A 15,123-nucleotide genomic window follows, 5' to 3' on the forward strand; every position below is an offset into this window, starting at 1 on the left:
GTTCTTCGCTTGGGGTGATTGCTAGAGAGATTGATCAGCAACCTGGGTCGGAGCAGTGTTGCGGAACAAACGTGTTATTTACTTAAATAGCACGAGAATTCTTGATCAATCTGAAAAATCTCTATCCCTTCCACACACTACTTTCCCCTGCCGAGTGAGTCACGCCTACCTCGAAAGGGAAATGGCTTAATGGTGTAATAATATATATATATTCTAATTTATATCCTATATTAAAAGAGGCCGGAAATATAATTTTGGTAAAGTTCCGGTTGGCTGAGCACATTAGTGATTCTATCTTGGACCTGGCACAATATTCCTTGCTAAACGTGAAAGTACGTACTGTATTTGGTTGTGTCAATGGAAAGTGATGTAATGAACATTACATACGTGTTCCTGCTTTTTGTTTAGTCAGTAATTGACGCTTGTTACATCGCCATCCTATTATATTGAGCCGAAAGTGATTATTTTTTAAATCTCTATCACTGCAATTGATAATACTTGATGACATTTAAAAAAATTTTAAATCATCAATATACCATAGCTTTGGAAATTAAAATACGATGCTCCTTATGGTAACTTTGTGGTTTTTTTAATCCGCGGTTTTTCCAGAAATAATATTTCCTATAAAACCATGAAGAGGGTGTTTTGAAGCTTTTAAGTATTCCCCTGGAAGCTTTAATTTATAATGTGTGCACAATGCAACTTGAGGATGATTCTTTCTACCTTGAATGCAAGTTAAATTATTGAAAAGAAGCCTACTTTGAATCGTCCGAGCCGCTCTACTTTTCTCTTTTGTGCAGTTTCATGTTTTAATTATGCATTAGATACTCGACTTTTCTTGAGCACATACACCAATTTATTCTCGGACCACTCCAAACGTTATTTACCCTGCCAGGAATGTAAATTTAAATTATTTATCGTACCTTTTTTTTGGCTCAACTCTGCAAATATCCAACAGTATCAGAATATACTTTAGCTTTTATATATTCCTAAAATATTCAGTTTTCTTTAAACTAACGATATTCAATATATTAGATGTTTTATGATCGAAATATCTATTTTGGTTAAAAATACGAATATATTGCTCGAAAAGTATATTCGTAAAAAAATTCTCAAGAGTATAGTTATTTATATAGGTACATTAAATCAACTTAATATTTAATTTTCAATAAGGGAAGTTTTTTCAAAATTCTTTATCTTGATTTAAAAATATATTTTCAAAAGAATTCTGCTATGATTTTCTTAGAATAGAAAAAATAACTTACACGGATATAATTAAAATAAGTTCAACAACTGTTTTTACTATTTTGAGTTATATCGATGGGTTCTACGAAGAATAGACTATCTTTTCGTTACCGTTAAGAATTAGGCTAACTTAATTTTGTATGGAATTTAGTAAATACGTAGAAGTGTTAAAATAAATAAAAAATTTTCAAAATTTCTTGTTAAATACAAATAGATATATTTTTCTTTTATTTTCTTGTGGAAAAGAAAAAAATCAAGAATAAAGTATAAGTTTCGATAATTCAAAATTTGATATAACTTTTTATTAATATTTTTTTACTTTTACCGCAGAAAATTACAAATATTTACCAAGAAAAAACAAGATTTCACCAAAGTAGAAATTGGAAAACTGTACTTAAAATTCTGTTGTAAATACTGACAGTTTATTGTAAAAATGTACAAATTTAAATATTAGGAAAAATTCGATTTCTAAGATAATCGCAAAATATTCATTAGATTACGAGAAAATTTATAATTTTTTAAGAACAAAATTTGAAGAGAATCTTTAAAAAGATTTAAAAATATAAATAAAAGTATAAAAGTTTTAGCTTTAATTTTAAAAGTTTCAAATTCAAAAGTATTTCACTTTGATTCTTTTAATTTGCAGCTAACTTCTTATAAATTTAAATTTGAAAAATGGTATCATCAAGACTGCGAATCTTTTAATTTCAATGACGGTGTATTAACGATTATTCATTATTGTCTATTAAAATTCTACCATTCCTTTAAAGTTTAAACACACAAGCTTTTTCTGTAATGGCTATCATGTATTTATCTTAATTTAAAATGATCTCATTACAATATGCTAAATATTTGTCATTCGAGGTCGATAAAGAACAACTGCTTGCCTGCAAAATCTGTTTATTCCTGTAGATTCTTATAGTTTTGATTTCTTGTAATTGCACTTTTTTGTACATTTTTGTAGGTAATTAAAACTACAATGAAGTATAGTAATATACAAAAAAGAACAAAATTCGTCCGGATAATAGACAAATTTTCACTTTATTGTAATTTTTGTTGTAATTTATTGCATTTATATTGTAGATTCCCATAACAGTGATTTTATGTTGTATTACTCTTTTGTAAAAAAATTTTCCCCAGGGTCTCAAATCATTATCGCAAAATTAAAATTATATTGCTCTTCAAATTAAAGTCAGGGAGATATCACCAAAATAACAATTAAAAATGAGTCACTATATCCCTTCAGTAAAATATTACTAATTGGCAGTCAAAGTTTCTATTAATTTAATTACAGATAACTCAGTCACTGACTCCAATTAGTAATAGCTTTCACGGATTCATCAGTAGATTTGAATTAATATTGAGTGAATTCACCTGAATATTTGGTCGAACTATACTAATTCGATTCAGTGTCCCAATTTTCACTGTTGTTTAGTGTACAATCATCAAGAATTTATTTTCTTAGCGACATCCCGGGTAGAAATTGCCTTTTTTTTGCCTAAACTAAATATTGGCCCTCACGAGACCGCAGCCAGATTTCCTAGCTAGAAGAATCTAGGCTTTCTCTCTGCTGGCCCTCGACAGGTTATTGTGGTGTGCTACTTGTCTTACATGATTTATATACTCACTTTTTATCACTAAATTTTTCAATTAAACTAGATAAAAAGCTTTATTCATAAAGATATATTTAAAAATAATTTCTATCAATTAATTATTTTTTCGATGGGACCTTGTAAAGCAACGTAGCTATGGGGATTAGGCGTTCGACTTGTAAGCTTGCGGTGCGCGTGCCTTCGATTCTCGGCGCTTGCGGATATTTTAATAAACTGCGTTTGTCTTTAGGTGTTAGTAATAAGTCTTCTCTAGTCAAATTTAACAATAAGTTTAGTTTTAGAACAACGTGCGGAGTATAGTTAATAATCGAATGTCAGTTAAAATACCAGAAAACGGATGAGTCTTTGTTGTCAGAGGCTACAGAAAGCTGTCAAATCTTCAGATTAAACTTTTGCAAAGAAAATGTATTTTACAATTGGATTAATATTTTCCTTCTTTGAATAAAAAATTTCTGGTAATGGATTATGGCAATTTGCTGGTTAAACTTTAATACTACTGCAACCATAGCATCACACTTCAGAATTTAAAGCATGGTCAATTTTTAATAATTTAATAATATTTTATTTGAATCAACAAAATAAGAAACAATGGCATATGTTTTTGAATAATAGTATATGAGGGACTATCTAGATTATATAAAGACCCTATTAATAGGTCCTCATTGGGTTGCCTACTAATGACCTCGCTAGCTGAGCGTTACGCTTTCGCTTGCGCCCTTGATAGATTGCCACTTTAGGGTCTCGATAGAAAATAGGAAATCCAGACAAGGCCTCTTAAGAACCAAGTTATAATTTCTACCCGGGTATGGCTGATTTATGAATGATTTCTGTACTGCCAGATAGGCAAAATAATTTAGTCCTAATCGTAAAGTAATTTGAGATATTATCTAATTTTGTCCAAATATAGAGATAGAAATTCAAAGTTAAGGCCATGTAATACTTACTCGACTCTTACCTTACTGATATTTTTTCACAACTTACGCCCACTCGATATCTCAATTCGCGTAGAAATAAGTGGTTGCGAAAAAAATGACGCGGTGGCAGGAATTGGGTAAGTATGGCATAGCCTTAAGTGAAAAATGATTCTTTTCAATTAGTAACGAAATGGAACGAATGTTTCGTTCAGACCTCTGTGATTCATAATTTAGTCACATTTTTCTGAACGTCGTCAAAACTTTGCACACAAGAATGACGAACTAAATTTAACAATGAAATTAATTTATATTTCTTTTCTTTTAATCAGGAGCTAGTTTAAGCGTCTCTGTCTGCGGAATTATTTCCATGGGCAAAAAGTCGCTGTAGAGGTAACTGATCAAAATTTTATGGGGTACATTTTGTCGTTCCATCATCAAATAATGTAGAGGAGCCCACCTCCTAGCACCGAGAGACATATCAGACAGCAGTTGACGATCATTTTCACTTATGTGCTTGGCGGATTTTGTATATGCCCTGCATTAATTAAGGACTCTCTTAAAATGAACCTGTACATTTCTACTGATTTAATTATGCAGAAGAGAGCCACTGCGTGTAATCACTCCAGTGACTCTCTTTCAACTTCAATGGAACTTGGATTTATTACTGGTTTCGTTCATGGCTTGCAGTGGCCTTCAAAATAATTTCAGACCGTCCAAGCGTAAACACTCATGGCCGCGGCTCCTATCATAACGAAACCTCCGCGACATCAAATCTCGGAACGATGTAAATCCTGACTGATTAGATCCAAGTTCCAGTGTATTTAAACTAATGAAACCACTCTATATCAGTTTTGAGATATAAGGAAATTAAGCACTCTATAATTAGTAAGAACAGTTTTGTAATTACAGGGTGGCTACTGAGTGGGAAATAGATAGGAATTTTTTGAAAACCGGGATTTAAAAATTTTTTTTACTATTTGCAATAAATATTGTCTCCCTTTTCCAAAAAAATGTGTTTGTAATTGTACTCAGTATTACTAACCAGATCCATTAAAATATCGAAGAACATTTTATATTAGAATTTTAAAGTTAATTTTCGTTCATAATTAAATGTTCCTTTTCTACTCTATATTTAAGAATTTGAAGCTTGTATTGATGGACAGTTCAAATACTAAATCTCCTTTTTTCCCCTTTTTTAAAATTAATGACTAATAATTGACATAATAAAATAAAAATTTAGGGAAACCCTAAATGTTTCGCAAATAGATTGAAACCCTGATTTAGAGTTGGTGAGTTCAATAAGCTCACGTGTTATGTATTTTGTCTATAAGTATAAAACTCATTCACTTCAGTCCTTCTGGGGACATTAAAGTAAAATTTCACCAAATAGACTAATAGAGCATAAATTTCTCCGTATGATTAATATGGAAAATTCACTATCTTTATTTTAAACCCTGGATCATAAAAACACGAATATCTCTTAAACTAAGATCGACAAAGGGATCCTTTTCTTTCGGAACGTCATAATATATTATAAAATAACATCAGTTGTCTGTTTTCCTCTTTTTGAAAAAATTCCCTTTTTTCTTTAATCAAATGGGAACTAAATTAATATAACACTATAAGAAAATGCGACTATATCCGAATTTTGGTCCTTTGGGATTCAAAAGTCATACTCTTATATTTTTGTTTCAGAATTCACCTTTTTTGGTTAAAAATTATACTAATTAGTTGAAAATTAAATTATTTTGTTGAGAATTCAACTGTTTTGTTAAAAATTCATCTTTCTTGTTGTGGAAAATTCATATTTTTTGTTAAAAGTTAATTTTATTTATTTGAAAAGTCTACTACAATTTTATATTTTTGGTTGCGAAGTCATCTATTATGGCTAAAAATTGTACTATTTGGTCGAAAATAATTTTTTCTTTGTAAATTAGAGTAGATTGAACTGTTTTGTTAAATAATCGTTTTTGTATACAAAATTCGTTCTTTTGGAATGAAAATTTATTTTTTGGTCGAAAATTCATCCTTTTTGGTGTAAAATGTATCTATTTTACTCTTTTACTATAAACTTAAAATATTTGGTTGTAAATGCAATTGTTTAGTTAAAAATTAGTTTTTTTTAGTAGTTAATTCAACTATTTGTATTGAAAATTAATCTTTTGGCAGAAAAGTCATCTTTTTTGCTTGAAGATTAAATTTTCTTCTAAAAGATTTGCCTTTTTTCTATAAAAAAATTAACTCTGTTTTTGAAAATGAAACTTTTATTGGTTGAAGTTTAATCTTCTTTGTTTGAATATTCAATCATTTGTTAGATGATTAATCTTCGTCGGATGAAAATTCAACTATTTCTTTAAAAATTGTATTAAAATTTGAACTATTTGGTCATATATGCACCTGTTTTTGATAAAAATTTATTTCCCGGTTTTGAGAACATTTTCGGATGAAGCCTGAAATCACATTTACATTAATTTACATGATTTATTTTACCTTAGAGTTTTAAAATATTTCAATCTTTTCAAACTCTATATATTAAAGCAACGATTATTGAATAGTTGCTGCTATAAACATTTAAAAGGCAACCGGGAAAAATGTAATGTTTGATCGGGAAAACGGTGAAATAATCTAGAATTTTTTTAAAAGTTTCAGTGGCCACCCTGTATAACATAATTGTATAAATTTCAGAGTTTGGAAGTTTGAAGCTTACAAGAAACAGTTTTATTATTGTGATTTGTAGAATGAATTGAAAAATATTTCTTCTTTCTTTATCGTAAATGAAATTAATAAAAATAACTTAAATCACCTGAACTGTAGGCAAGTTGCCTGTGTGGATGCAGCTTTAAGCCGCAATCCCATATTGCCAAGTATCCTGAAGAATTTTAAACCCCGGAAGCGACTGCCAAGGATATAGATAGTGTGGAGGCGAATGCACCTTTCCAGAATTCTGATCAAATACGAAGATCGCAAATAGAGCTTCGATGTTGAGCCTAAGTATCAAATCAAATTAATTAATCAACCAGCTATTCTAATGGCTAATTAAATTTGCAGTTATTCCGTCAGTCTTTGTCCGAATTTTACTTTAAAGTTTTAAGGGAAAATATGCCAAACTTTAAAAAAAAGTCCATTGGAAAATAAAAAATAAAATGTAAGACTTTTAACTTAAAGTTTTAAGCTGAAAGCAAAAATTTTAAGACGCATTCATTATTTTGAGAAGGGTAAATGTCGGCAACACGAATCTTCATCTACTTCTTTTAAATCTACAATATTTTCAATCAAATTTCACTGTTTCATGTAATTATTGACTTGATTAATTTGTTATTACTTATGGGGTAGGGTGGGGCGAGATGAGCATAGCTGTCCTTTTCACGTCAGTATTTAAAATCTACTAATTCATTGTTTGAAAGTAAAGCGTTATATATATTATACAAACATTTTTAATTAAAATTTTGTCAAGATAAAAGTAACTAAAAAAAGTATATGCGGAATTAGAAACGAAAATAAAGAACAAGTGCGCTTGGCTCATATCGCCTCATGCTTGTGTCGGGATGTGCCAGGCTTTGGGGCGAGATGGGTCACTTAATTAAATGACTTATTATATATTATTTGTAATTAAGAGTCTTGTCAAGTTTGAGTGTTTCAAAATGAAAACATAAATTACACATAGCTTTCCAAAATTAAACGGAAAATTTTAAGTATTTAACTTGAAAATGATGCAATCTTCAATCTTAACCTCTACCGTAACTAACGCTACAAAGAGTTAATAGATAAACGAATTATATTCACATATCTTTCAATAATTATATTACAGAAATAAATATAGCAATTTTTCTACTTGAGTATGTACATTGTTTCAAAGATCAATTTTACAATACGTAAACTCTTAAATACTAGACTGGTCTACTACAATTACTGCATGACACTGAATTTTATATATATTAGGGTATTAAACCGTTTTTTAACGTCTGCCGGATTTTTAAGCCACAACAATGTTTTTCTTATTTTTATAGCATTTTACAAGTTTTAAAACAAATTTATTTAAGAAAAATACACCAGAAAAAGTGCTCTCGCTTCTGGTTGACAGCAACTCATATTATCTTATCATACCTATAACAGTGCTGCTGTCATACTTTTTCTGAGAATTTTTGTCGACAAGATTAGTTTTTATGCGTTTACACCATTATTAACACCCTGCACAATCTGATAATATGAAAAATTGCATCCTAACCTACTGACTGCTACACTAAGAGGTTAGGTTAATGCACAGGAAAAGGTGGCACATTCCGCCCCATGTAACACTTTTTAGTCAAATCAAAATTTCACCTATTTTAGTTTTACAATTATATATAGATCTGTTGAAAACTTAATGTTTAATCAATAAGATATCTAAATGACCAATGGAAAAACATCTAATATGTGATTTTGCGTGATTCTTGAACCTGATAAACAAATGCAAAATAACAGAATAAAGGTCTTAAATTTTTTACTTTCGTTTTTTCAAGATTTATTCAACATTAAGCGAGAAATTTTCAAAAAAGAAGTTTTATAATGTTTTTCCTGATATTAATACAAAAAACATTTACAAAATAAGTGATAACTTACGTGAAAACAGGGTTAATAAACGTCAGAGAGTTGCAGAAAGTCAGGGAATTTAAAAGGCTAGGTAAAGTTATGGCATTTCAAGAAAACCGTGACAGGGTCAGAAAATGTTGATAAGTTCCAACTTTTTGGCTTACAATTAATTTGTTTCGGTTGAGGACTCAACTATTTTTTTGGAAATCTCGTCTTTTTTTTTTGTTAAAAATTCAACTAACTTGAAATTCAACTAACTAAAATTGAACTTCTTTGTCAATATTCTTTTTTCTTTGTTGATTCTTCATAATTCCTATTGAAAAACCATTTTTTGTTCAAAATTTAACTATTTTGTTAAAAAAATGTCTACTAGTTGAAAATTATTATATTTTTTAACTGAAAATTCAACCATTTAATGTTAGATTGGAAATTTATCTTCTTCAATTGAAAATTCAAGTATTTCGTTGAAAATGCGTTTTTTTCTCCGTTGAATCTTTTTGGGGACTGCTTCATCTCTTTCGTTGAAAATAAATTTCTTTGGCAGAAAATTTAATATTGGATTGGTAATTCCTTCAAAAATTCAAATATTTAGCTAAAATTAATGTATCTTGCTGAAAATTGAGTTTTTTGGTAGAAAATTACTTTTTTTTTAGTTGAAAAGTGATCTTTTTCGTTAAAAATGTATTTCTTTAGTTGAAAAGTATTTTCTTTATTGAAAATTGATTTTTGAATTAAAAATTTAATCTATTCCATTTTTAGTCGAAAATTGATCTTTCTTGATAAAAATTTAATCTTTTTGATTGAAAATTATTTTTTTGTTGTTCGAAATTTAACTATTACGTTGACAATGTATTTTACTTGTTTGAAAATTGTTTTCTTTTTACTAAAAATTTGACCATTACATTTTCAGTTGAAAATTGATCTGTTTTAGGTAAAAGTTTCACTTATTTTTTGCAAATTTTTATATTTTTTGTATAAAAGTAATCCCATTAGTGGAACCTTCTTCTTTTTGTTTAAAAATCCATTTTTTTTTAAAATTTAACTATTTTCTTAAAAATTAGTTTTTTTCAGTTGAAAATGTATTTCTTCAGTTGAAAATTCGTTTTTTTACTGAAAATTAATTTTTTTAATTGAAAATTTAACTATTCAATTTTTAGTCGAAAATGTATTTTTTGTATAGAAATTTAATTTTTTTGGTTGAAAATTCATTTGTTTGATTGATAATATAATTATTACGTTGAAGATTCATTTTGTTTGGCTGAACATTTATTTTATTTTTTACTAAAAGTTTACCTATTATATTTTAGGTTGAATTTTTTTGTAGAATATTCATCGTTTGGGTTAAAAATTCAACTATTTGTTTGAAAATTCTTTTTCTTAGTTAAAAATAATTTTTCAATTAGAAATGTAACGATTATTTTGGTAGAAATATCACAGTTTTGATTAACAAATTCAAGATTTTTGTTAGGAATTCATATTTTTTGATAAAAACCCGAACTTTTTGGAAGAATTTCGTCTTTTTGGCTTCAAAATTTAACATTTTTGATGAGACTTTTGTTTTCTGTATTGAGTAACAATTTTTTCTTTAGTTTTGAAAATCTAAATCTTTTATAATATAGGTTTCGGGCATGGCTTGCAGTGGATTTGATCCTAAATCGGGGGAATACTTTAAACAGGCAGGGTTGCATGAACCATTTATGTTGGAATTGGACACATGACGTAGCTTGGTGCAACTAATGCACCGAGAGTGCAGCCCTCATGTCGAAAATACCAGGAAATTAATTATGAAAATATCGTAAACCAGGGGCTCTTATATCGAGAGTTTAGTGTATATCTATTTTTTATTGGACCAGGACGTGTTTTATATATGGGGCATTCCACACAATCTTTGTCATCAAAATTTTTTTAACTTAAAATATATATTTTTTTGCTTTAAACAAAAATATTGGGTATGTATTTTTTTATTTCAATATGGCACATATTGCTTGTACTGCAATACTAAACAAAGATATGAAAATTCATACTGAAGATAAAATGTGGGTCTTTTTCTCAACTTTCAAATAAAGTATACTCAAATAAAGTATACTCAAATAAAGTATACAAATAAAGTATCTCGCGCTTCGCGCTCGGTTATGTATTTACCTCGCGCTACGCGCTCGGTCTTTATATTTTCGCGCATTATTGCGCAAACATTTTAAAATTAAGGCTCAAAAAATCCACCACTGAAATTTTGTGATTGTGAATTCTCTTTCGTTAAAAAAGCTTCGCTCGAGAGTTTGAGCGCACCTACGGCACGCGATTGAGGGCAATCGGACTCCGCGCTTAGTCTGCATTTCTTCCGCATGCGGGCACAGACATTTTAAAATCAAAGGTGAACGGACCGGAAACTGTAATTTTGTGATTTTGAACTCTCTTTTGTTAAAGCTCTTTTGGCTTTAACGAACACATTCTCATCACGTATCTCGTGCTTAGCACTCGATTTTGTCCAACCTATAAATAGGGTCCTATATAGGAGCCAATGTCCTCTTTCGTCTTTTCTGTGCTTTTTCCAAAAGTTAGTTTTTTAATTTTTAATCTTATATTTTACGATTAAAAGAAAATCCACTCGTCCTATCGAAAAATAATTAATAATAAATTTATCGATCTTTTTAGGCGAACAACTTTCGTCTGGTAATTTAAGTTCATACCTTGTGTCGTTTTTTCAAACAAATTTAAGATTTTTATTTAGAATGTTTTTTTTTCACAACTAAAGCAAAAACTAACTGTCTTATCAAAAATAATAGCTCTTTTTGGATGAACAAGTTTTGTCTCATTTTTTTCTCGTAGCTTATATCGAACAGTGATTCATTAATTTCTGAGTACTATGAACAACCGTACATAGAATTTTTAAATCATGAAAAATGTGGTTTCAAACATTTTTGGTACGATCAAATTTGGAATTTTCAACTTTTCGACCAAATTAAAAGAGTTGTTATCATAATCTAGTAGGGCTTTCAAAAAGCAAAGTTTTTCTTCTCTTGACTTTTTTCGTATCATGCGTTGTTTGGCTTAAATTGTTCATTTTAGTTTGTTTTTCTGGATTTTGAAAATGCTATAACTCTAGTAATTTTTGATTTTTCAAAAAAAGTCATTATGATAAATTGTTAAATTTTTTTAATTTTACGAATAACCGTACAGAGAATTTTTGAATTTTTAAAAAAGTGGTTTAAAAAATATTCAAAATGTACCCACTTTTTGAATTTTCATCCAAAATGGCTGGCTAACGAATTTGACCTTTAGTTTATGACACTAAACGAGTGTACCAAAGGGCAATCTAATAGATTAACTTTTTCAAAAGTTATCGTGTTTATAGAAAGACAGACAGACTGACAGACATATACAGACAGACATACAGACAGGCAGGCACATTCGTAAAAACCTGTTTTTCGGATTCAGGGGGTCTCAAAATGTGGACATTTGACGACAAAAAAATGTTGGTGACAAATAATGTGTGGAATATATTGTATATTAACTAATCTGGATGTAAAAGTAAAGATGTGCTCCTGAATCGATAATTGAAAATGACAGAACCTGTACAATTTGAAATCGAGAGCTCTTCTAAATTCTTGTTCGTTAATGAGAGTTGGCGCAGAATATCGTCACTATCAGACCTGGCATCGATGCTAAATTTCTTCAGAAAAGGCATTCGTTTAAGCTCCTCGATCACGTCTTCAGTGTTCATGTCATTGTTTATCACCTGAATGAGGACAGATTGTTTCTTTAAGGTAGTGCTCGATTTTCATTTATTTCATCTAAAGAGGCACGTGCTTTTTTATATTTATAACCAATTCAAGATCCAAAACAATTATTTTTCCTTTTTAATATAATTTGCTTCTTATTGCTTTTTCAACTCTTATCGATTTAAAAGGAAATATTCTTTATTTTGAAGTGCACACACTATTGAAGTGCGTACAATTTTTAAAAACAGCTCATAAAATTGAAAAAAAAGTTGCCAAGCCTGCTTTTTTATTTATTTATTTTCATTTTTTCACGAATAAACAAATATAATGAAAAAATGTACATTTTTATATATTTGAAGTTCCCGGTGCTTGCCATTAATAGGAAAATTATTATAAGCACCTCCATTTCATGGATGAAGATAAAATTAGCTAAAGATATTCCATCATGAAACAATAAACACAACAATTAAAAAAAAGTGCATTATTTAAGCATTTTTCGACAAAAAGATTGTTTTTTTCGATGTCAAATTAAAAAACTAGGAACTTTGAGATAATTTCACTCAAATTCACAATTTGTGGATAAATAACATGTTAAAAAAAAAATGTATAACAAAAATGCATTATTCGGGCATCTGTCGACAAAAAAATTAGTTTTTTTTTTTAAATTCGATGTCAGTCCTTTTAATTGGGAACTTCACGGTAATTCCAGCAAAATTCATAATTAGTTGAATAATATAAAGTTTTCTTTCAACTTAATGAAAAAAAGTGAATTTTTCCATCGATAAATGTGCGAAAAGTGCAAATTTTAACTAAATTTGTTTTTAAAAAACATACACACACACACACATACACACACAGGCAGACACATTCGTGAAAACCTGTTTTTCGGATTCAGGGGGTCTCAAAACGTGGACATTTGACAAAAACGGGGGGGGGGGGGGGGGAGGTCAAATTGTACACAAATCTAATACCTTCTCTTGATGAGAATGTAAAAAAAATAGTCAACAAATGATGAATGTTGCTGAAATTATCATGAAGTTCCCAATTACAAGGACTGATAACATCGAAAAATATATTTTTTCCGTCGACAAATGCCCAAATAATGTATTTGTTTATCAAATTTATTTAAATAAGACAACAAATTTATCAACTAAGTATGAGTGTTGATGAAGTTGTCATTCACAAATATCTTGATGTTAAATGATCTGTGTTGAAACGCGTCATCATTTAACAACAAAATAAACGCTCTCACTGGTATTAGCCACTAATTGAATATTCATCTATCTAAATGACTAAATGTTGCTAAAAGATTTTTTTAATCGACAAATGCCCGAATAATAAACAAAATATTAACTTTTTATTCCAATTTTTTCGTCCGAATCGCTCATTTTAAACTTAAAATATAGTAATTAGATTTCAAATTTTTAACTTAAAATGTTCTGTATAAAAATAAATATCGAACATTTTTTAATAAAACTTAAGTACTAGCTTCTTATCAATAATATTATCCAGTTACTACAAAAATTAGAAGTGCAATTATTAAGTTAAAAAAATTATTTTGAAATCGAAGATTAGATTAATAAAATATTTTCTAAAAAAAGTTTTTAAGAATAATTTTTTTATTCTTTATTGCATATGGAACACACAAATGTTTTCCGAATTTAGACAAATTATTTATTTACAAAATTGAAAATAAAGTAATTATACTTTAGAGACGCTTGTAAGATTGTCACCAAATGTCAAAAAATTATATATTATTCTATAGAAAAATTCAAAGTTCAATCGTTATAAAAATCGTGTTTTAAACAAATTTTTAGATTTTATACCGGGGTTGAAAGTTCTTATGATTTTTTCAAACATTGAAGAACATAATATGATACTTTAGTCGAAAAAATTGTCACGGGCGGTTAACCAAAACTGAATTCAGGTGTACACCTGTTTCTGAATCCTTTTGAATTCTTTTAAATTTGTTTAATTCTTTGTATTTTTTTTACTTCCTTAAATCTTTTAAATTCTCTCGAATTCTTTGAATTCTTATAATAGTTTCATTTCTTTGAATCTCGGATATTCTTTAATTCTTTTGTATTCTTTTCAAATGTTTTCAAATCTTTAGATTTTGCCTCAAAATTAGATAAGTTTATCTCAACTTTACTTTTATTTTAAGTGAATACTAAAATTGTATGGACTAAAGTTATGCCTGCTACGTTTTAAATGACATATTTATCTCTAAATCTGAACCAGTTAAATTGTCTGATTGGATAGTTAAAATTCCATAACTGATTGAATTAGTTATTGTTCTCTTGATCAGTTAAATTTATTCGAATTCTGGTAATTTCTTTAAAATTAGAATTAATTCTTCTATAATCACTTGAATCCTTCATAGTTTCCTTAAATTACTCTAAATTTACTTCAATTCCACTTCAATATAATTTACCTCTTTCAATTTTTTTGGAACATAAAAGAAGCTAGAGAAGTATGCCAGGACAGGAAAGTATGGCGGCAAATAGTTAATAAAAAGAAAAAAAAGTAGAGTGAATGACGCCTGAAACAAAAAAACCTTGGCCACTAATGGACTTAAGTGGGGAACCTTACATAACGACTTTGTGAGGATCTTCACTTGGGATGATTGCTAGAGAGATTGATCAGCAACCTGGGTCGGAGCAGTGTTGCGGAACGAACGTGTTATTTACATAAATAACACGAGAATTCTGGATCAATCTGAAAATTCTCTATCCCTTCCACACACTACTCCTTTCCCCACCGAGTGAGTCACGCCTACCCCGAAAGGGAAATGGCTTAATGGTGTAAAAAAAATACTAGAATTTTTCTCTAAAACATAAGTATCTTACGGAAATCGCGAAAGCTTTTTTCCCCCATTTTGTCCCAATAAGAAAATCGAACTATTTTTGGTTGAGAATAATCTTATTTGGTTAAAAAATGTCTTATTTTGTTCGAAATGGCATTGTTTTACTGAAAATTTAAAAATGTGAATTTCTTTGGTTAACAATTGAACCGCCGCATCGCTGAGCAGGACATAGAATATTTATTTAGGAATGAGCGGGG

The 15,123-nt window shown here is 29.1% G+C and overlaps 2 protein-coding genes across 2 annotated transcripts in view; one reads left to right on the forward strand and one right to left on the reverse strand.

Moving 5' to 3' along the window:
- Positions 1-15,123, forward strand: part of LOC117172292 (tubulin polyglutamylase TTLL5) — a 173,198-nt gene that overhangs the window by 31,749 nt on the left and 126,326 nt on the right. The window lies entirely within an intron of this gene.
- The window catches only part of LOC117172294, a 12,902-nt gene continuing 1,358 nt past the window's right edge, over positions 3,580-15,123 (reverse strand). The window contains exons 2-4 of the mRNA XM_033360053.1: positions 11,912-12,077; positions 6,576-6,759; positions 3,580-4,307 (exon numbers count right to left, since the gene is read on the reverse strand). Coding sequence (XP_033215944.1) covers positions 4,094-4,307; positions 6,576-6,759; positions 11,912-12,077 — 564 coding nt within the window. The 3' untranslated portion in view covers positions 3,580-4,093. The remainder of the gene's footprint in view (positions 4,308-6,575; positions 6,760-11,911; positions 12,078-15,123) is intronic.

Source organism: Belonocnema kinseyi, chromosome 5 (assembly GCF_010883055.1).
Source record: "Belonocnema kinseyi isolate 2016_QV_RU_SX_M_011 chromosome 5, B_treatae_v1, whole genome shotgun sequence".
Classification (NCBI taxonomy): Eukaryota; Metazoa; Arthropoda; class Insecta; order Hymenoptera; family Cynipidae; genus Belonocnema; species Belonocnema kinseyi.